The sequence below is a fragment of the Manacus candei genome, unplaced genomic scaffold (assembly GCF_025592945.1).
Source record: "Manacus candei isolate 608988 ecotype Guabito, Panama unplaced genomic scaffold, ASM2559294v1 h1tg000037l, whole genome shotgun sequence".
NCBI lineage: Eukaryota > Metazoa > Chordata > Aves > Passeriformes > Pipridae > Manacus > Manacus candei.
In genome coordinates, this window is record NW_026138085.1 from 15,514,404 (window position 1) to 15,537,771 (window position 23,368).

The window sequence follows — 23,368 nt, forward strand, 5'->3', positions numbered from 1 at the left end:
TAGTGTAATTGTGGATACAAGATCAGGCCAGTGTTGTGGAAAGGCAGACCTGTCCTGGATTTTTCCTTCCTGCATCCGGCCTTACCCAACAACTCATTTGGAGCAATTGACGTGCTGAAGACATTAATATGTTGGGTACAACGTGGGTTTGTTTGGGTACAAACACGTCTAAAGGCTGTGTGGGCTGCTTCTCATACTTAGAAACTTTATTTGCTCTTCAAGAGCGTTAAAGAATTCCATTTTCACTTCCGGAGAGAGTTTCCCAGGCGACTTTCTTCCGCTGCCCCGCTCCGGTGAGGAACATCAAGAGCTGCTGCAGATCTTTGAAGAACCGGCCAATAATTTCAACATCTCCTTGGCAAAAACAGCCCCAGCAAGGCAGTGGTCCCACCTGACAGCTCCAGAGTGAAGGGGTGGGCTGTGCAGGGAGCAGGGGCACAGCTGCACTCGCAGCAGAACAGCCTTCCCCGAGCCAGGCACTAAATGCAATTAGAATATCCCAAGTATAGGATATCAAAACAAAACACGTTCAGAGGCTGGAAGCTGAGAGTGGGGCAAGGCTGGGATTGTTTGGAGCTGGCCTCCTTTCTGCTGGCACCCACAGCCCACAGACGTGGAGAGCAGTGCTGTTTGAAAGCTTTTTTTGTGTGTGTGTGTGTGTGTTGTTCTCTGTATTTGTGGAGAGTTTCAGTTTTGGAGCTTTAACTGCCTGTTGTTAAAGCCAAGGTATTCTTACTGCTAAAATGTGGCTCCTTTGTCATCAGAGTGCAATATCTATAAGTTCACTATGCCAAGGGGAAGAGGTGATGCCTGGCACAGTCAAAGTCATTGATGGGGCAAAGAAAAACCCATAGAGATGCCTGGAAGGGAAACCATGCCTAACCTAGCTGATATCACCAGCAAACACATGAAAAGCAGCAGAGATACAAATACTAATGAAGAATTCATGAAGGTGAAGGAGTTAATTACAGAGAGTAGCACAAGGACAAATCATCATCTTGGCCTCCAATAGCACTTGCCTTCTACCAGCCAGCTAGTTGGGACATCAGATCAAGGGATTGTACATCAGGGAAGGAGAAAAACCAGAGTGTTTGTGTTCTCCCAGAGAGGAGGTGGCTTTGGCAGCAGCATGTGGCTGCAAAAACCTTGAATCTTTACTCATGGAAGGCCAATGCTGACTGGAGTTGGTCATCAATCACTCACTGCTGGTGCCAGACATGTTTACCCAAAAACATGAAAATTATCTTTTCGGCCTCCAGCGCAAGAGTTTTCCCATTGGTTTCCAGCTGGGCAGAGATTTGGTGGTTGCAGAAGCAGCCATGGGAGTAGACAACCCATGCACAGGGCAGCAATGCCCCAGAGCTGTGGAGAAATCTGAGAAACTCACTGGAACTTTAAATATCCTGGGACATAATTATGGGGGTGAACAGAAATCTGCTGTAAAAGAAGAAACAAAACCACAGCCGGGCCCTGGGGGAATACAGGGAGCAGAGCTGCTGCTGGGATTATGCCTCATGGAAAGTGCTTCTTTCTCTGAGGGCAAACCAGTCAGGACACAAAATACCAAAGCCCACGGCAAACCTGAAGTCCCAGAAAGGATCTTCTGGACTGTGACTCCAGAAGTATCACTGAAATGCTGGAAGAGAAGGATGAAGATCCTTTTCTCTGCCTTGGTTTCAAGCATCTGCAGCACTGCTATGCTCAGCCTGCAAAGGGAAGGTGCAGCTTCCTCTGGGATGCTGTTGGTGATCCATGAATGTTCTGATGTTCCTGGACTTACAGCTCCAATAACCTGGACCTCAAGCCCTGCAGGAAGCCACGCTCTGCCAGATGCTACAGCTCTGCATGGTTTCTGAAAAGCACCAGGGGAGGGGACATCCAGCAGCATCCCACTGCTTGTACCTGAAATGGGTTTTTTCCTCTTGAATCCCCGCGGGGGATCAGCCTCTATCACAGGTTTCGTCTTTGCAGTCCTGAGTTCTCCAAATCTGTTAAAAATATAAGAGAATATTTGATCCCCTGAAGGGAAAATTTCCCAATTCACCACGTGAATTAAGCTGTAAAGCAGCAATTCCTTTGATTTCTCATTTCCTTTTATTTTTCCATTGATCTCACCACATTCTCTCTACGTCTCATCTTATAGAGCAAGGCAAGAGGACAGCTAATCTGTTTTCCCTCTGCTCTTCTTAATGTCTTCTTGATTGAAACTCATGTTAACTCTTAGGCACCCTGATCTCTGAGAGTATCCATAAAGCCACATCCACTTCTAGAAAATTCTGCTGCTTTGAAACTTCTCTTTTGAACCACTGAGCTCTGGGGAGCACTCAGGAATGGGACAGATTCTTGCATAATCCTTAGCAGGCACCCAAAGAAGTACTGGTTGCTGAGTTTCTCCAACATTTTCCTGGGGACAGATGCTCTGACACAGGGGATGAAGAAGGACAGAGGGGGACTTCACACCCTTGAGCCTCCCAGCTTCTCCTTCCAAAGATGAGCTGCTAGCACAAAGCCAGCCCCATCCACAATGGGAACAACCTCGGGAGCTGATCCTCTCCTGCAGCATTAGGGCTCCAGAGCACCATTTCTGCCTCCAAATCACTTTAGCAACAACTGCCTGCCTTTTCAGCAACAGCCAACTGCCAGGAGAGGCTGCCAAAGGCCTTTGGAAAGAATCACCAGCCGGACATATTTTTGTCCTCGAGAGTGAAAGCAGCAAAGCCCTGGATTTAGGGGAGACACCTAAAGCAACTTGGAGAGAGCAGAGGCTACCCCACCAGTTTGCCAGTCCCCCGTCCCTGGTCCATCCCCATGTCATCATTGCCCTTGGCATTTATAGTCTGTATCAGCCCTGTCTTGTTCTCTGGCTGATTTCTCATTTAATTTCCACGACAAAAACCTCTGCTCCTTCACCACGGTGGATCTGCAATGTGCCATCTCTGAGTGTCTCTTTGGGGATTATTAATTTAAAAAATTAAAAGCTTTAAAAAAATTTGAAAAAAATTAAACATCTACCTACTCATGGGTATGACAGCACAGCAAAGCACAGCAAAGCACAGCATGAATTCTCTGGGGTTTATCTATTCTTGGTGCAGGTCCCCTCAGCATGGCCAAGCAGGAGGGGGTTTCCAGGGTACAGAAAGGAGGGGGATGCTGTAGGGGGATGTTCCCTTCCTGGTCTCTCCCTGTGATGACCTGCAAGCCTGGCCAAACCACCCTGCTCCTAGGGAGTGATGGACTTTGGAGTATTTCCTGGCAAACTGGGCTCTGAAGTTCTTGGCCCAGGTTTTTTGCAGCCCACCCAGACCACACAGGAAGGAGAGATGGGTGGTGAGGACAAGTCACACTTGAGCCTGTAACCAGGGGGGAAACCTGAGAAAAGTGGGCAAATCCAGCCTGAGGAAGGTTCAGAGCAGGAAGGCTCCTCACCAAGTCCTTCCTGGTCATACCACGACTGGGAGAGGAGGCTGTGCCAGCAGGACTGTCACACAGTTTGCTTGCAGAAATGCTGGTTGGTTTATTTGCAGAATAAGCTGATTTTCTTAGGAACACTGCACATAACAACTATCTCCCTCTCCCCCCCACCACCAGCAAGTGTTATGGTAATTAAGCTTTTATCCAAGTAGATAAAATAATTAACATATTTATTACTCCAAAGAAAAGGATCATTTTTTGATTGATTGCAGCCTACTAATCTTCCATCAAACATTCAAAGTCTGCACTGTTAAGCCATTCATTTTATTTATTTTTAAAGGCACTACATATGTTTTCTATCCCAAGGGGAGGGAAAAAATCAACGGATGAAAAATTCCCATCATTACTAACACACAGCTCAGCAGAAAACAAGCAGAGGCAGGGAGCACCCTTCCTGTTTGCAGGAGAGTGGGCTTCATTAAGCTTGCAAGGGATTTTTGCACATTACAGAAAGCACTGAGGGGGTGGGAGAAACCCTGCAGAGCCCCATGGGCACCTACAGATGCTGTGGCTTCGTGCCTGAGCCAGGCTTGGTCCATCTCAGTGCTTGGTCCTGGCACCCTGGGCACACAGGAGATGCCAGGAGGTGATTTACCTCCATGCTTAATCACTCTGAATTACGGCCATTTTTATCTAATGGCTTTAATTCTTGTTGCTGTGGTTGCACTGTGGGCAAATGTAAACAGCTCACAGTCACCTGGGAGCAAGCACAGAAAGAAACTTCTAGAAGGCTCCAGAGGAGACCTTCTTTGAGTGCTGTATTCACACCCCCACAGACACAGGGTTTGGGGTTTTTTGGGGAAAACATGAAGCCATAAGTCCAAAAAAAAAGGCAGAAGACACAAGAAAGAAGAACCACAGAGCACACCAGGGTAAAAATTATCTCTTCCTAGCAGGACAGCCATCCCTTCCTGGTCATTCCCTCACGTGTGGGGACAGTTCCCTGCCTGGATGCCACCAGCTGGGTCATGGACCAGGACATGAGATGCAGCAGAGAGGTGGAGCTGCCTCCCTTCCTGGCTTTAGCTCTGCAATTTCACACGTATCCAACATTTTATGTCTTCACCTTTTTGCTTCAAAGGCCTTCCTAAGAGACAACAGAAAAGATCCACATTCCAGGGTTTGCAGAAGGCCTCAAATAGCTGCAAACACATCCCTGCCCTCTCCCCCAAAATCTCAATTTCCTTGGATTGAGACCCACAAAGCCATTGCCACGTGGACACTTCAGCAGGCTCATGCTCGCCAGCTCTTCCAAGGGACTCTCATCCCATGGAACCAGTGCTGAAGGTGAATGTGCTGCAGCATGTTCCTGACATTCCTGGAAGGGTTTGAAATCATGCCCAGCTCTGCCAAGCTGCAAAAAGGAGGAGAAGTGTCAGGAATGGTTTTCTCATGCCTGAACGTTTATGGCTCTTGCTGTCACAGAGAGCTCCTGGCAAGAGCTCACCTGGGACCACATTAGAAACTATTCAGGTGCTGATCTCATTTGTTCCTATTCTCTTGCAAAAATAAAACACCTTGAGGTTCAGTTTTTCACATTGTCTGTGCTTTTGAATATGGATGGATTGGCAGCAGAGCCACTTCTTTTCTGAGCAGTGGCATTAATAGCACAGAGAGAGGCTGCCTGTAGTTTATTACATACAGTAACACCCTATTCTACTCCAAAAGCCTTTCATCAGAAAAGCTGGCACCCACAGATTACCTAAAATTACCCCCACACAAACAGAGATGTGATGAGCAGATCAGGACAGCACAATGTGTTTCCAGTGCTGGGGCAATAAGAAAGGTTTTCCATCCCATTTCCTTGGTGTTATCCTGCTGTTCTAACTGCCCACCAGGGCAGTAAAGCAGTATCCTTGCCCCAGTTCTCTCAGTCCAACACCAAGAATTCAAAAGCAATTGGGAAAGGGGGAACACACTGATGAGGACAGGGCTGATGCCATCCCCATCCTTGTCCCAAGCAGTTCTCATCCCACCCAACACCATGGAGGCTTCTCAAGGCTTTGGCCACCACTGTCAGGGAGGGAGTCAGATCAAAAAATTGCCTTTCTTTCCCTCACATTATTCCCCCTACACTGTAGCAAGCATTGGAGTAGATGGTAAAAAAAGCCATCCAACTCGTTGTGAGTTTAAGCACAAAATAAATACCTGCAGCCATTCCCAGTTTAGGTGCCTATCAAGAGAATTGTATAAAGTGTAAACTGAGTTTGCACATAAAAACCAATGGTAAGTTGCAGCATGCAAGGAAATGAGTCAGTAGGAAATTAAACACGATTTATTATTTTCTCAGCGTAAAAAGCCACAGTTGGGATTAATCCTTCTGTGGATGTCTAAAGGTGACTCTCAAATCACCTACACAAAGAGCCAGTTTTCCCTTTTGCCATGTTATTGCAACCCTTTTTAATGATTCATGATGAAGAGCTTCAAAGAGCTCCAAGCCATGACAACAGTCCCAGATCCGACCTCCTCGTTCTCATCTCAGTAAAAAATCCTCCTTGGTGAATAATTTAGGTCTAGGAAGAAAGCTGCCTTAAAACTACTCCCAAGGGAAGAAGCAGCGTCTAGAATTTAATCTCATTATGGAAATAAAAATAAAAAGAAAATATCAAAAGAAAACAGTGACTGCAACAACAATACAAGCCTTATTTTGCAGAATTCATCTGTTGTGAAACTCCACAGAAGGGGACCACAGCTGTTTTCCCTGAAATATGTTTCATATTTCCAGAGACCAAAGCTGAAATCCAAAGCTTTGGCTTTCAACTTAACGATAGACAAGGATGACACAACTACTGTTCAGGGCTATTGAGGAAAGAAAAAGGTCATTTAGAGCTAGAGGTGAAAACATGGGCTTGACCACAGGCTCTAGCACATCCTCCACTGAGTAAGCTTAGCACAGCAGGGGGGAGGCTTGGGACAGCCTCCCAAAATCTGAGGCAATTCTCCCCTCACTTCAAGCTCGGGATGGAGTTTTATAGTGCCTCTGTTGCAAGGGTTACGTGCACAGTGGTTACAACACCAAAAAGGTGTAAAAAAAGGAAGTTCAGCACCCAGGAAAAAAAGTTCCACACAACATGCATCACATCTGTTACCTCCACCTTAATGTAGAGGTTTCCAGAGAGCATTTAGGTCTAATTCCTTCCCCAAATTCCTGACATGACATGCAGGGATTTTGTCGTGTCACTTGAAATGTTTAATCTTCTCCTTGACGGGCTGATGGGGATGTTCTAAAACATTAAACTTGGATGAGCCACTCACATCATTTTGCCTCAACAGCAATAAGTAGCTTCAGTTTCATGGCCATTTTGTGAAGATTTCTCACAATGAAAAGCACCTTCATCTTCTTTCTATGAAATATTATGACATTTTGAAGGGCAATTAATCCAAATCATGGATCACCCTATACTTGAAATAACCAGCATAGCCAAAAGCAGCTAAACACTGAAATATTTCTAGTAATGGTGATAACTCTAATAGTCTGTCTTCTGGGTCCTGGGAGGCTGATGAATACCTAAGGGACTCTGTCTGTGTGCTGGCTTAAGAGGTTGTGTGCATTCACAGCAGGAGAAAAAGCCTCACCTGTGGGCAGGTCAGGGCTTGGATCACGTTCAAAGACAGAGATGTCCTTGCCCTGGCAGACCCAACTGGAGCCTTCCCATTTTTTTACCAACACTATTTATTTTGGGGATGAACTGCCTCATTCCAGTAGCTCCCCTTTCAAAGGGCAGCCTGCACGGCTTGTCCTCACGTCTTAAAGCAAAAATATTTTGCTGCAGCTCAGCTATGTGTTGTGCTCAGCTTGAAACATTTCTGCTTCCAGGTGGCCAACAAGGGCGACAATTCTGTACAAATGGTAGCCCCATTGCTAAAACTCTTCTTTCTTGTTTTAGGAGGAGACAACCACTTATCCATGTTGCAAACTACTCTCCAAGTGTGGGAGATCACCACTGATCCCTCTGGGTCTTACCCTCAGAGGCAAAGCCAGGCTTCAGCCTCCGTCTGCTCGGGAGCCTTATGCTGGGGCAGGGCCCTGGAAAGAGCAGAGAATGAGGTGAAACAAGAGCCCTTTCAGGAGCAACAATGGCCCTCTAATTACCCCGGCAGAACAGGTGACAGGCTGTGTGCACAGGTACAGCGAGAGCTCCCCGGGGACAGCACGGCTCTCTGACCATGGCCCAAGACAACAGCAGGACCTTGGAGACTACACCTGCTCTGAAACACTCCTTTTGTGAGGGTCAAAACCCAAGCCTTGATCAATTATTCTGCAGTCGGGTGGCTTTGTGAGGGATGAAATGGATGCTTCAGCCCTGTGCTCACCCGGCCCAGCCCTCCCCAGCCCGTGGAGCACCGGCTGTTTGCCAAAACACATTTGCTGAGGCTCAGCAGAGCTGCTGGAGATACCACAGGCACACAAGCACCAGTGGATGCTGATTCAGAATACACTTTCACAAAGAAAATATATCTGAATTCTCAGGGTTTCTTTTGGGGCAGACTGTGGTGAATTCCACATGTGTTTCTTTTCCGCCAAATCTTTTGCTGAAACTTCTTCCTCTTCTGTGATTGTCATTTTAAGACAGAGCAGGTGTCAGAGACAGCTGTATGTGGCCACCAAAATCTGTCACACAGGGCAAGAGACACCTTTGAGCTCTCAGAAATAATTACTGTCAAAGCCAGCCCTTGGCATAAAGATGCTGAACCGCTCAGGTGCACAGTGAGAGTCACCATGTGTGTGCACACCCCTCAAATACATCCATTTGTACATGAAAATTGGAACTAGAGCAACACTTTGCTTATTCAATACCTAATAAACTTGGCTCTCTCGACACAAGCAAGACTCATACAAGAAGATAGGATTTGCTTTTGGAAAGCACAAGAATTTCCTTCAATTTTTCTCCAGCCTGTACACGATTTTCCTGGTTTGGGGAAAGTTCAAATTGCCGTCAGCTAAAGCTGCACCCAAATTCCTGTTAGCAAAGGGGGAGGGGAAAAGGCTTTGCCTTCCTACAGCTCTTCCCTAGGCTGTTCCTGCACACGGTGGAGAGGAGGCTGCAAGGAGGGAATTACCCAAAGATGCAGCAGGGCAGGATTACAGCTCTGGATGTGGATGAGTTTAAGTCAGTTCTCCCCTGTGCCCAGCAAACATCCTCACCACCAGCTGATAGTGACTCTGAAACGAGCCTTTTGTACTCTCCCGCAGGTTTATTCTTTTCTTTCCTGTATAAGAAACTGGAATTTATTTGAAGGGTTTGAACTGAGACCTGCCACACCTCAGGTACCTGTTTCTATCCCAGGCTCTGGAACAAAACTCACTTTAGTCCTGTTGGAATTTAATTAAACAGCCCTGTCGTGAAACACCACCACAGTCCCACAAACCATTCCTAGCAGTGCAAGGAGAACCTCAGGAGGTGGCTTAGGGCCGTACAGCAAAAATACCCATAAAACACCAAAAATACCAAAGCAAAACAAAAACTATTACACCTTCACAACTATCACAGCTTCACAAGCCTGCCCAGAAACAGATCTTTCACCCCAAAAGCTCCCTGCCACGTCAGCCAGTCCCCCGCAATGTGCCGCCCATCCCTGCTCATCCCAGGCTGTTCCCGGCGTGCCGGCACGTCCCGCATGAATCCCAAAGCCAGGAACAAGGCAGCTGCCTGCGCGCAACGTGCAGGCTGTGTGTGGTAGGGCTGTACTCGCAGCCTGCCAACACCCGGGCCGGGAACGCCGCGGGATGGCCGCTGCCAATGGGAGCCGGCAGGAACGGAGCCATGTGGGAAACTTAAAATGCAAGTGGAGCCGGGAGTGCGCGGCCGGTCCTGCCCGAGCTGCCCGAGCTGCCAGGAGCGCGGGTGGCGCTCGGGGTTAATTTGGTGGGCGAGCGGGGAGATGGGCTGGGAGATGGGCTGAGACCAGCCGGGTCCGGCAGAGGGGTTTATCTGCAGCCTCTTTGGAACACGGTGCTATGAAGGAGATTAGACCCGACTCTGATCTTCGCCCGCCTCAGTTAGACAAAAACCTGGAGTCTGGATTTAAAGATGCTCTTTTAGCTGTTTCTGAAATCACTCTGCAAGGGAGAGGGAACATGTGTTCACATCCCTCAAGTTCCCGCGTGTTGCCACCCTCTTCTTCACGGAGCAGGACAGTGTTGGAGTGTTCGTTAAAGCAACCCTAAACCGATCTTATTTCCTGAAGCATTCCACATGCCAAACCCACCTAACAACGCTTTTAGGAATATTTCTTTTCCCATTTAACTCGCTAAATTTTCCATTAGATTTAGAAGCCTGTTAAAGCTAAAAAAATTAATATTATAAATTAAAATTATAAATTAAAAAGTCAGTATGTGACTAAAGGCGACACCCCTTCCCAAATTCTCCAAATCTCATTTCCAAGGTGCATGGGAATTTCTGCGGAGCGCGGGCATCCCTGGAGCGCTCACAAGCGGGTGATTTTCCACCGAACAGCCCAATTCATACAAATACTCACATAACCCCCCCCTCCCAGCAAACCTCCTTCTGACGGAGCTGTCCCAGCTGGGCAGGGGCAGGAGCGGCCGCCCCATCGCCTGCGCTCCCCCCGGGATGCTCGGGGCGGGGATGGGGGATGTTCCCCCCCGGGGTGCCGGTCCCCTCCCTCCCCGCCGGGGCTGAGGAAGCGGAGGGAGCCGTGGAGTTGCTCTGCATATTAATGAGCCGGGAGCGAGGGCAGCGGGAGCCGCTTTAAAGGAGGCGAAGGGAAGGCAGCGGCAGAGCGCAGGCAGCGCAGGCAGCGCCGGGCAGCCGCTCCGCCGGGAGCCGCTCCGCTGTCCCCTCCCTGGTGACACAGCCCCGGGTCAGCGGGATCGGGGGGACGAACCCCAAGCGAGAAAACACATCAACCCCCCCGGCGTGTCCTCGGGTACCCGCTGTCTCACCATGAAGCTCCTGACAGCAGCTCTGCTTCTGCTCTTCATCGCGATGTGCTTGGCCAGCGCAGAAGGTAAAGTGGTTTTTTTCTGCCTATTCCCGCATAAACCTCTTTTCCAGTAATTTGTGTTTGCCTCCTGGTAGCCCCGGGTTGGGTTGAGCTGTCCCTGCCTGTTGGGAAGGTGCGATGTGCAGAATCTGCGAGGGAGGGAGCCGCGAGGTTTTTAAAGGTGAAGCAGAGGTAAAATACACGGGGCAGCTGTGTCTTCATTTGTGCCTTCATTGGAGGGCAAAGAGCTCTCAGCGTGGCAGGTCATGCCATGCTCTCCGTTTTCAGGAATACAGCTCAAATACCTCCTGTTAGGTGGGTTTAGCATGTGGAATGCTTCAGGAAATAAGATCGGTTTAGGGTTGCTTTAATGAACACTCGAAGGGTGGTTTTCAGGGAAAATAGAGCAGAGCTGGATTTGAGGTTGTGGCACAGTCTGCATTTTCTGCTGTGCTCAAAAATGATGGTTAAAAAACGCTCAGCTTTTGTCTGTCTGTGACTGCACCACGACGCCCATGTGAGGAGAAATGACTGGAAGTCCTACAAAGTCCAAGTGGGACATGAGTGAATGAGAAAGCAGCCGAGACGTGCGCTTGCTTTCTCAGTTTAAAGAGTTCTGACTCTCATTTCCTTTTGCTAAATATAATTATATTTAATCGCGGCAGGTGCACTGTAAAAAAATCTGATATTTACAAAGCCTCAGAACGTATATAGTGCTCTAGAACATATTTCCCAGAGAGCCACTACCTTTTCCTGGGATACACCACAGAAAAAAAAATTTAATTTTTTTTTAAGTTCTGCAGCTTCCCAAAATTCAGCTTTTCCCACCAAGGCTTGAAAGAGCAAACTGAAGTTTTCCTGGATGCACCCAGGCTGGAGGGAAGGGACGTTTGGTATGCAGGAGGCTTTGCAGGCGCGTGAGAAAGTGCTTTCTCTTGTAGGCGTGAAGTGCAAATGCTCAAGGAAAGGTCCTAAAATAAGATTCTCTAACGTACGGAAGCTGGAAGTGAAACCGAGGTACCCGTTTTGCGTGGAAGAGATGATTATGTAAGTCTGCCTTCATTCATTGCTCTCTGCTTCCCTGTCAGCTGAACTGCTTTACCTTATACTGCAAGTTCCTTCTTTGTTCTTTGTTTTCCTCATGCCCCGGCATGCTAATTCCTGGGAATATTCATTTGCAGATTGAATATTCCTGGGAATATTCTGATGCAAAAAAAAATGTGCAATTCTGACCCAAACCCCATCTATTATTTTTCGACAGAATTATTTTTCCCCTTAAAATCAGTATTTCCAGAACAGGTAGCGACAAAAAGATAATCATTAGTTCAAGTGAAAATAATGACAAATCCTACCCCAAGCTACCTGATATAAAATTCAGAGCTATTTAGTTAAGTTATTCTGGGCATGCAGAATAAATATGAACAGAGTTTGGTTTCTGCAAGGAGTATTAGCCCGACCAGAGACAGATTTTCACCTGTGTTGTACCAGAGCAATTCCCTTCATTCACGGAGATTACCCAGCATTTAAGAAAATGTTTTCCTCCCAGTCTCCCTGCAAGTTGGGATCAGTGCTGCTATGAAATCTCAAAGTGATGTAATGGCTAACCAAGGTGAGGCAGGTTCAGGGATTTTTGACATGACTGGCTCAAAAGGACGGTTTTTTTAGATTTTAAATATGGGTGGGTTTTGGTTTTTTCATGTCCTGTTTTGGATATCTTAACATTCCCCCAACAAAGCACCTTCCAACCAGCACATGTGGCTGGATAAGGACGGATTAACCAAGAAGACTTCACCAAGCTCCTCTGCCACCTAAGAGAGGGGAAAAGGGTCCCAAGAGCAGCCACACTCCCAGGACACCAAGGGCTGGTTTGATCCAGCATTTGTGTTCCCTCACGGAACATTTGCCATTCATTCAACAGCAGGATCTGAGCACTGTCCTGCCAGGCTCTGTACCACCTCTGGCACTCTGTAATGCCCTTGGGGACAAATCTTGCTCATCCAACTGGCACAAAGAAGGAGATACCACGGACTTCTCACACAGAACTGGCTCGTCAGACTCAGCGAGAGCTTGTGGAGGAGGAATGGAGATCTGAGGTTCATTATGCTTCCTCCAGAGCTAGACCAGCATCACTGTGAGCAATGCTGAGCTCAGGGAACATCAGACCCACTTCTCTGAAGCCCAGATCAGCTGATGGTGACCTGAACAGAAGAATGCTTGCAGGGCATCCCTGCCTGAATCAGTCCCTCACAGCTTCACCTTGTTCTCTTGGAGTCTTCAACAGCAAAACGATGGTGTGGAGGAACACCAACTCTTCACTCAAGGCATTTCCCCAAAAGCAGATGGTGACCAGGGGGTATAAAATAAATCTCAATAATGCCACATTTCACTTCCAACCAGAAAGCTGGGGAAGCTGGAACACTGTGTGTAGGAGCCGCTGCTTTCCCAGCCTGATCGCTATGCAGATGTCGAGCAATGCTATTCAAGCCTGAGGGCTGACAGAATTGTCCCATCATCTCCCCTCCCCGTGGGTGTCTGTGGGGCAGGGCAGACCCACCGGCATCCCTGCTTTTCCAGCTGCCCTAATGGAGCCTGAACTCAGCTCTGACAGCAAACTGAAATTAATATTCTGAGAACAAATTGATCCCGGAGCCTCTGGACAAGGCACAGCGGAGCTAAATTCCTGCAACTGAGTTTTTGTTGCTGCAGTGATCATCTAAAATGAGTTGTCGAAGCTGTGTTCCCTTCTGCCCTCCTCAAAAGCTCTCATATGTTTTCATACAGCAGAAAGTTGGTATAAATGATATTGGGCAAAAAAGCAGTGGGTATGGGGGTGGTGCAGTTATGTTTTGGCCATAACCCCCCCCCCCAGCAGAGCTGTGGTACAGGGTAAGAGACAGTTAAACTGAATCCTCAGTTTAGTCAAAACCTATCAAGATTCATGGTACATCCAGCAGTAATTGTGAGTGTATCTGTCTCTTGGAATGAGAGAAAGCAGCAGAAAACAGGAGAGAAGTTTAACTCTTTCTGCCTCAAATGTTCAACCCCCTCCCTTCCCAGTTCCATGTTTTGCCCCATCCCAGAGAGCTGGGATGTGTCAGGATGAAAACAGCTGATGGAAAATAGATGTTATTGGGAACCTTTCTCAAGAGGCAGTCAAGGCAGGTGACAGTCCCCACACTGATTTGGGATGAAAGGACCAGAGCCAGGATCCTTGGGGCCATGGACACAGGGTGTTTGTAGGCAGAGGAGCAGCCCCACCATCCCTCAGATGAGATGTGTGAGGGCATGGGGTGCTGGGGGGCACAAACTGACCCAGAGTGCTCATCACAGCCCTGGAGGCAGCGACCTACTGGGGGGGATTTTGGCACAGGGACCCTCAGACACCAGGGGTAAAGGCTCCAGACAGCAAGTCCTTGGTGGCTAAGGGACAAATCCCACTGGAGGTGAAAGTTCTGGTGCTTCAGTCCCTTCTCCATCCCTCTCAACCTCTTCTTGCAGCCCACCCAGACAGCTCCTCCCTCAGGGTATGAGCTCCCACAGTGCCTCTCAGGCACATCCCCTTACATTTGTCAGACCAGCATCCACAAAAGCAGGGCCAGCCCAGCTCAGGGTGCCCAAAAATGCTGCCACCCAACCCTGTGCCAATCAGGGACTGCCTGAGAACTGCAGAGGACTGTGGAGCTGCCTTGGGAACGTCTCCTGTGCTCTCCATCCTCCAGCACCAAAGAGAAAACCTCCACATGATGTCAAAGCACTGCATGCCAGGATGAGAAAAGAGCCAGTGCACCTGAGAAGCAAACCCTGCATCTCATCCTCCTCAGACAAGATGATCTAGTAAATCCAGAGTGTCCTTCACTGCTTCTGGTGCAAGTAGAGGATTTGCTGCTTTTCAGAGGTGTTTCTACTCCTCTCCTCTTGCAATTCAGCCTGTCCATCACTTTCTGGAAACACTTGTGTGTCCTGTCAGAGGAGAAACCCAAGCCAAGGTGTGGATCAGCCAGTGCAAAGAAGGTGGCTGCTGCCTGGAGAAACTTTGAACTGGCCTCAAGTCCCTCAAAACTCACCTGCCCTGTGCCTTCAGTGAAAGTTTGGTTTCACCCCTGTCCAAAGCTACAGGAAAATTCCACTTCTCATGCACACACTGCTCTCCAGAGGGGCTGGCTGAGAACACCCTTAGAACAGAGATAGTCCATGATTTTAGCAGTGACTCTGCCCTTTCTGTTGCCTGCAGCCACCAAGGAGGCTCTCGGAGGCTTCCACCACTTTTTCATGCACTTGGGAAAGGGGCACTTCCTCCCAGAAAAACAACCTGGAAATTACACCTTGACTTCTTGTGACCTTAGCTTAGACCTGATGGGGGTGGAGCAGAAAGGGGAGCAGAGAGGAAGGCTAATTGAATAGAAAGAACAATTTGAACACATTGTGCAATCTCAAACCTGGAAATGTGGTGAGAACCTCAGCTCAGTTCATGCAGGCAGCACGTTTTGCTTCCTCAGAACCAGGAGGGAGAGCTGGGAAAGTTTGCACTATTTCTTGTGTTAGAAGATAAACAGCTTCTTTCTGAACCAAACCATAAAAGAAACCCATCAGTGTACACAGGTATTTCTGGTTTTCTGTCATCATTTTACTCCTGTCTCTAGCAGCATTTCAATAACTCCATGACAGTGTTTTAGTTAAATCAATAACTGCTGGTATTTCCAGAAAATCAATACTTCTAATACAAGTTGTGGTTGTGAGTTTGTTTCTTTCTAATTTCCTAAATTAATAGCAAAACCAGAAAACTGCTTCATTTTGAGCCCTGAGAGGTGGGGCAGCCTTGATGTTTCTGCAAAGCCATCCTTTTGGGAAGCATCTTTGGGTCTCTCATGTCACCTTGGTTGTGTCAGACCGAGTGATGAGGGCCTCACTAAGCCCTCAAGGAGGGGACCTAAAACACAGAGAAGACTTTTGCCATGTTTTGTCTCCCAACAGGCTTTGTTGTGATAATCAGGGGGCACCAACCTGGCAAAGAGAGCAGGATCAGGCTGTGAGCAGAGGAGGCTGAAGCCCCCAGAGCTGCATGCTGAGGCTCAGAGCTGGGCTGTTGGGCACAAAGACATTCTCCCACGTGCGAGTATTTAAAAATATTGCAGAATTAAGAGGGGGGAAAAAAGCAAAAATTAAAATAATCAGTGAAGCCATTGTGATATTTTCTCTCAAATGAATTCTTGTTGAGCATAAAGGAAGTCTCCTCATGCAAAGACCTTGTTGTTGCCTGAATGAGCCCTAATTAAATAATCCATTGGGCTCAAAAGATGATGTCTAACAGGTAGGCAGAGCAAACCCACTGATTAAAACCAGAGGGTAGGTCTTGCTCTGGTACAACAGTGTAATGGTGGGCAATGCATTGGGAACAGACAAACCTGCTGCTCTGTTATTCCAATGAACTCAAATATCTGCCAGAAAACACAGGGAATGAAGAGCCTTACACTGGCCCCCTGACCAGTTTTGGGAGTTGGTGGGGCAGGAGCAGGGGTGGGAATTGCCTGTGCCTGCCATGACCTGTGTCCCCTGCCCTGCAGTGTGACACTGTGGACCAAGGTGAGGGGGGAGCAGCAGCACTGCCTGAACCCCAAACGCCAGAACACCGTGAGGCTGCTCAAGTGGTACCGAGTATGGAAGGAGAAAGGCAGGTAAGTACTTGCTGAACTGGGGAGGGTCTTGGTGGCAAACCCGGCAACCAGCAGCTCCCAGGCACGGAGAAACCAGGGAAGTGCACACACTGCAAGTGCTCCATCCAGCACCCAGGATGTATTTCATTACCCAAATTACGATTTTAAACGGGTGTTCTTGGTATTATTTCTTTCCTGCCACATGAAGTTCTCACTCCTATTTTAGGATTAGGCTGTTCTGGCTGTAAATAGTAATTATTTTTGGTCAAAATATTCATCAGCTGATGTTCTCATTTACTTACATACGCTCACCTCCCTTCCACGGGGAAAACTCCAAGATGAAAAGCTGAGGTATTTTCAGCCATGAGAAAAGCAGTCAGGAGAGCTGGGAAGAGAGAGCCCTGTCACACACTTTAGTCACACCACCTCAGCATCATCAGTCTCTGATGACGCAGGTATTTGCCAATTTTAGCAAGTGTACCATGGCCAGAAAAGCAATAATTTTCTGGTAAAAATCTCTGACACCTTCTCCCTTATAAAGAAGATTTTTTTTTTCCTAAGTCATCAGTCACAGAAAGGGAGAAACATCTCCCCCAACTCCCTGCCAGCTCCCTGCCTCTGCTTCACAACCAGAGCACGTGGGGAAGCCCTATTGCATAACCACATATTTACACTCTTCCCCCTGTTTCTTTTTCTTTTTTTCTTATAATGCCATCATTAATAAGACCAAGGATGCCCAGCCTCGGGCTTGTGCCTTCAGGAGATGTGGAGACAGACAAGCCCATCATATGGTCTGTCAGGACACAATCTAGAAAAATGGCAGAATAATATTATCCCAAACAGAACAGATAATGTGAATTTATTACATCTATGGACAGCTCATGATAAGCATCAGAAATTGTATAAGAGATAGGGGTTTTCCAGAAGTGAATTAGCTGATGTGGGTTTCTTCTTATTATTTATCCTGATAATCGTGGCCCAGTGTGTTATTCCCCACATGCCTCCAAGGTGTGGCAGTGTCAAAGTCCAACACTCCTCCCAGATACTTTATGGACATAGATTGCTGAAAGTCAGCAACTTGATTTCCAGATTGCTTAGGCAAAGGCTAAAAATCTGGTTTCTAGAGTTTAATTATTTGTGGATTGGTTTTGTTATTATTATTGTTATTATTGTCGTTCTTCTTGTTGTTGTTTGAAATGGACTTGAAGTTTAATTCATAGTTTAAATACCCTGCTCTTGGTTTTTCCTCTGTTTAGGGTCTATGAAGAATAAGAGCAAGTGGTGTGAGGACTGGAGCAGACTCCCTTGGCTGGCATAGGACTGGGCTCTACAGAAGATTATTTCTCTCTCGCAGGCATAAGACACAAATTCTATATTATTATAAAGCACTTTTTACCGAGGGTCAGTTTTTACATTTTATAGCCACGTGCAAAAGGCTTCCAGATTTCCCAAGCATCTGTTGCACTCCTGATTCCACACCCGTCTGCTCCGTACCGAAATCGGGAAAAACACGTCCTTTTCGTTCTAAAGAAGTTGTTCCGGGATTTTATTTTTTTTTAAAATTTTTTTTTCTTTTTAATTATTCTTCATTCATACTGCACTATGATCGCAATCGAGCTTTATAAGCTCATCGGGCAAACAGCGGCGTTCGTGACGGTGTCACACACAGCCATTCCCTCGCCCTCCGGGCAGCGGGAAAGCTTCGGGGCCGGGCTTTGTCGGGCGCGTTTGCAGCCTCCTCCACCTCGGCCGGGCAAAGCAGGGACCAAAGACGAGTTTGCTGGGGCAGCTGCCACCCAAACGTGGCTGTACCTGCAGAACGAGGTCCCTCCTCAGCACCTCAAGTGAGCCTGGCATCACTTGTGTACCTCTTCTCTAAAGGACTCGAGGTCTGGCTGCAAAGCGAAGCGCCCCCTGTCTCCCCTTTAACCTCTCATGCATTAGGAAGCATTTCTAGGTTGTTTTTATTACTAAGAAAATAAAAAAAGTCTGTTCGGTTTGGGGTTTTTTGGTTGTTTTTGGGGTTTTTTTGTTTTTTTCACCTGAAGCGCTTACAGAGAGTTTGTGGCTTCAGTACTGAGATATTTTAAGCTTCGAGGCTATTGTGTATGATTTCCTAGATTTGTAGCAACAACAACAAAGAAAGCCTTTAAAAGGTACCTTTTTATGAAAAATATGATAGGGCAAACATATAAATACCTATGTATGTTTTAGTCACAATACAACATATTCATTATTTTGAATGTAATACTTCCATGTTAAGCAGTGCATTCCTCTTTTTAATATAACAAAACTACCTTTTCATTTGTAAATATACTATAGGAAGTCTCCCTGTATTATCTTGCTGTATAATGTACTGTACTGCTAAATTATCATATGCTATTTAAATGTTTGAAATATTTAGAAGGTTGCATGCAGATTTCATATTTCTTTCTAAGACAAACAAAAAAAAAGTAATAAAAAAATATATTTAAAACAAGCTGACAATTGCTTTTAAATTCCCTTAAGCCATCAGGGAACTCCAGCCACTTCTAATCACTTAGGTTTTTGTGGGTGGATTGGTTTGGGGGGGGAAAACGGTGACTCAGAGAAGCTGATTAGAGATATGGCATCTTGATGACTCTGGAATTAGAAAACATTGTTCTGGTACAATTTCCTTTCCTTCCTCATTTTAGGATTTGGATTTCAGCCAAACACAAGGAATGACATAAATAAGGGCAATACCATTAGCCTGTAGCCACTAGTCTGGTGTCAAGTGAACACAAATCAACCACTTCAATCCATACAAAACCAAGTAAAAAAAGTGATTTAAATAAGATCTGAGTTAGTTTGGGGAAGGTTGAACAACAAAAATCAGACAACAAAAACCTGTGAGCCACCACCACCTCTTCCTACGCAGTTTCTACCCTCTCCCACAGGGAGGGACTTTGCACCCCACAGGGCTCCTCCATCACTCCCCAGATAAAAGGAAAGCAGCAGATTGGAATGGTAAAGCCAGCAAGAGTTTCAATGCATCAAAAGCTCCTGGTGCTCCCTGCACAGCACCTCTTGCCTTCCTGCCTGCTCCCAGCTGTGCAAGGGCAGCTGCTCCCGGGATCAGCAAGAGCTCTGCCACAGCAATCTTCAACTGTGCAATCAGGCCAATGCCTGGCCTCAGCTCAAGGCTTTCCTGCTGCTCAGGCAGACAAAAAAGGGAAAAAACCCATATACATACACTATATATAAATATATATATATATATATATCCTTAATTACTGTGCTAATACCTGGCAGAGCTGAAGGAGAAAGAGCTGTTAGATTTCAAAGTATTTTCCTATTCTGCATAAGGATGAAGCTCAAGCTTCAGGTACCTGTGAGTAAAAATCCTGAGGAAGATCCCAGAGTATTTAAGAAATTAAATCTCTGGAGATATCAAGCACCAGGCTCTGCTTCTGGCTGAGCATCTGAACTCCATCTCTGGGCAAGCCCAGACCCATGAGCTGCCCCTCTCCTTTCTCGAGTCACATGTTAACAGGGCCGGTAGATTTTCCTTGAGAAGATTTGATTTCAACATACCAGCAGACTTCAAAAATGTTTATGCTTGTTTAGCGACTACTGGGCAATGGATTTCCTGGAAAAAATATTGATATGGTTGCATAAGAGGTGGTTAAATGCTGCTGGGAATGCTGTGCACAGCTCTGATTGCCCAAACTGATCTCCTAATGACTCACACCTCACAGGGTATAGCCTGTACAAATGACTCTTAGCTCTGGGTTCATCTGCCACACAAAAACCACCAGCAAAAACTAAGCACTGAGGAAACCAACTGTAATGTTTTTCTGCTTGTCAGAATGAGAAACAAACAAACAAACAAAAGACCAAAACAAACAAAAAACACCTCCAAAAACCCCCAAAACTTTGGTTCAATACTTGTATGTCCCTTAATCAAAATCCGTCTTTTAAATAAAAAAACTCTCAAAAACAGGAATTGAAACTATGAAGAGACAAAAACTACCCCTGAGCTGGTTTTCCCAAGCCTATTAACCTGCATGTCCAGGCAGGGTTGTCAACTTCCCAGGAACAGGAGGAGCATCCCTTGCCATCCCTGATACACAATTATAAAGGGAAATACTGCATCAGAAGGCAACTTACATTACCAAATCAGCCACTTTCCCTCAGACTGAAACATCTCTGCTAAAACATTTAAATATATATATATATATATAATATATATATGTAGGTACCTCCTCCACAAAGATTTGGCAGCAACCCTAAGGTTTGCTTTTGTTTTCCCCAGCAGCCTGTGAAGCCACAGGAGACCCTTCATTCCAGCCTCCCTCATATGCAAACCATACATTTGTGCTCTGAGACTGAAAAATTAAGCCACTGGAACACAGTCTGAGCATGCACCAGCCAGCCCTGAGGGCTCCCCAGTTCCCAATTTACCTTCCCAAGAGCCTGAACACGTGCAGGGTAAGCAGGAGCTTTGCTTCATCCTGGGGTGCAGGAGTAGCAGACCCCCCAGTTCCTTTACTCCATGAAGCATTACAGATATGTAAACCCTTCCCAGAGCATCCAAGGAGGGCAGTAGCCAACTGCTTTCCCCATCCAGCCTGCAAAGCTGCTCCCCAGCAGCCAGGAGCACATGGAAATGAAGCAACAAGCCCTGCAAAGGAGATCTTCACACACAGCCCATCCTTCCCCTGGGCATTGGGCATCCACAGGCTGCACCCCTTCAGAAACAGGGCTATTGGATTTTATTTTAATAGAAGCACAGGGGTGAACCAGCTGCAGTGAGAGGACACAATAGTGGGGAGACCTGCCTGGCCTTTCCAGTGAGAGCACTGCATGGGATTAGTAATGTTACACAGAGCCTTTCACCACTTGCTTTTCACTTGTTCGTGTATGGTCCGGGTCAGCACTGGCCAGAAAAGTTTATTAAGAAGTGATAGCTGCTTGGTGGTCTGTGTGAGGTGGCTCTGGGCAGGTCCTGCCGTGCCCCAGCTCCCCCAGGCCCCCTAAATCAAGGCACAAGGCCATGCCAGATTGCTGCACACGTGGGGACCTTTCCTGGCCACGTCCACGTGGTGGAAGTGCTGGCTCTGCACTATCCAGGTTTTACCAGGGCTGTGGGAGCAAACGTGGGGCTCCATGGAGGGGCTGGGGGGCTGCACTGGCCACCCCTGAGACCTGAGTGGGAAGTCAAAGGCAGTGTTACAGCAACACAAATGCTCTCTGAGCTAATTAACCAGCAGAGCTGGGACCCTTCTGGGCCCATATTTGCAGAGAATAGGAATGAATGTGAATAAAAAAAGCCACCACCCCCAGGACTCATCATCCCACTGGGATCCAGAACCAGCGCCTGTCCAAGGGTAAAGGGCCTCTGTGCAACCTGATATCACTTAACAGGTTTTATATGAGCCCAGACAGAGCTTGCAGTCTCCAAAACACACTTCCCATTAGGTCAAATGAAACTCCAGGCACATTTGGGGTATTTTTCCTCCAAAGCCAGTTTTCAAAAATGAAGCACTGAAATCCAGATGTGTACAGCATCTGAAGACCTCGCTTTTTGCCAGTTGTTCAGCACCTTTGGAAAAAGGTAAGCTGGCTTGGGCTGAATTGGGGCTTCAGATTCAGAAGGATGGGCAGCTCATCTTGAAAACCCTGGCTGCACTGAGTTCATGCCAGGGCATTCTGTGGATCTTCCATGCCTGGCACTCCTGTTGGGATTTGTTGTTCAGTTTGTTCCCTTCAATGGGTTGAGGTGTGCAAGGTCACCATTGGAAATACAGGTATTTTTGAGGATTGCTGTTTGCAGCTCTCCCTGGCTCTGTGTTTGCTCTGCCAGAAACTCTGTCTGTTAGTCATTGATTTCCCTCTGATCCTAAACCACAGAGAGCTGAGTGTTTCCTGGAAGGTGCTCATTTTGCCTTGAAAAGCTGCACCCCATGAGCCTGCAGCTATCCTTGTAACCAGCACACATTTCTGGCAAAGCAGATTTCCTCTAATTCCTTTACCTGACATAACCCACCCCAGAACAGCAACTGGGATTGCCATTGCCTGAGAGACAGCAGATGCAGCTGCCTTTGCAAGCAGCTCCAGATGCTCTGAGTGATCCCTGGTGCTCAGAGGTATCGACACACACCTTACAGAAATATTGTCTGCAAAATTCTGGGCATCCAGGCAATGTGGAAAACCCCAGGACACTGTTAGCTGTGCTCCCTGACAACACATACCTGCATCTCCCTGGAAAGTGCCCACAAAGGTGTTTGAGCTACCATTTCATAAATTGTACCTGCACAAAATGGGGCCACCACTTGGTCCTCATGTGAGACTGAGGCAGTCAGCATCCTCTTTACCCTCCAAGGCTGCCTCCTTGGACCATCACCTCCACTAATCAGTGGCCCTGCATGGGCAGTTCCTGATTCATACGAGAGGTAATGAAGTTTTTAATACCCAGAACAGATCCAGAAGTTGGATTTTGAGCTTCCTTATTTCTGTGAGCCAGTGCTATTTGAGACAAAGCTGTGTGAGATCAAAAGGATGGTTGGGAGGCCCCAGCAGCCCGAGGTTCAGCCCCATTCCTTGCTCTCACCAGCACTTCGGTGTCTGGCAGCTCCTGGGCCATGGCCAGCAGATCCCAGCCCAGATGACTATTCTGAAGGAGCAGTGGGGAAAGCAGGGCTGAAAGGCCATCTAGTGGTAATCAAAAACCGTCTCAGACAGTCGGGGGACACCTCAACGGCATTATAAATCAGTTTGGAGCCTGCTCACTGCGCTGCTGTGGCTGGGGATGCTCGTCCCCAGCTCTGCAAGAAAAGCTTCAGCTGTTGTATTTGGATTAGGAAACACCCCCAAAGCAAAGGAAAACAAAACAAAAACCAAAGCAAAGCAGCTGTGTTTTAGGAAACCTGCTCAGAGGTTTACAGAGTGATATTATCCTGTCAGTTTGGAGCGTGTACACTAAGGGAAAAGAGGACACCTGGCTGCTCTGTGCCTGCAGGAGCCGTGTCCATCACACCAGTGTGGGAAACTGGACTGCAGCACAACTCTGGGGACACTCATTCCCAAACCACCTGCCTCAAATCCTTTAAGAACATCAGGAGTTTCTGCCCAATGTGGTTTTCTTGCCCAGTGGTTCTCCCTCCTGTCCCCAGCTCTCCAGAGAGACCAGGACCCACAGGACCCCACGTGGCTGCCATTCCCCAGGTGCTGCACTGGGGTCCTGTACTCAGGCAGGACCCTCTGACCTCCCAGCAGCCAAAACATGCACACTGTCACCTTCAATGCCTCAAGTGGAGAACCTGCTCCTTCTGGGA

At 47.3% G+C, this 23,368-nt stretch overlaps 1 protein-coding gene across 1 annotated transcript; it reads left to right on the plus strand.

Annotated features, from left to right (window-relative positions):
• Positions 1 to 10,102: 10,102 nt before the first annotated feature.
• On the plus strand, positions 10,103 to 17,574 carry CXCL14 (C-X-C motif chemokine ligand 14). Its single transcript, XM_051794200.1, has 4 exons — positions 10,103 to 10,443; positions 11,361 to 11,466; positions 15,981 to 16,091; positions 17,327 to 17,574. The coding sequence occupies exons 1-4, from the start codon at positions 10,380 to 10,382 to the stop codon at positions 17,340 to 17,342; spliced, it is 297 nt and encodes a 98-aa protein (XP_051650160.1). The 5' UTR covers positions 10,103 to 10,379; the 3' UTR covers positions 17,343 to 17,574.
• The last annotated feature ends 5,794 nt before the right edge of the window (positions 17,575 to 23,368 follow it).

Excerpts from the sequence above, each read along its gene's own strand:
- CXCL14 (XM_051794200.1), top strand. The coding sequence starts at position 10,380 with ATGAAGCTCCTGACAGCAGCTCTGCTTCTGCTCTTCATCGCGATGTGC. Across the intron at positions 10,444-11,360 it reads GTGCTTGGCCAGCGCAGAAG|GCGTGAAGTGCAAATGCTCA; the intron begins GTAAAGTGGTTT and ends TTTCTCTTGTAG. Across the intron at positions 11,467-15,980 it reads TGCGTGGAAGAGATGATTAT|TGTGACACTGTGGACCAAGG; the intron begins GTAAGTCTGCCT and ends CCTGCCCTGCAG.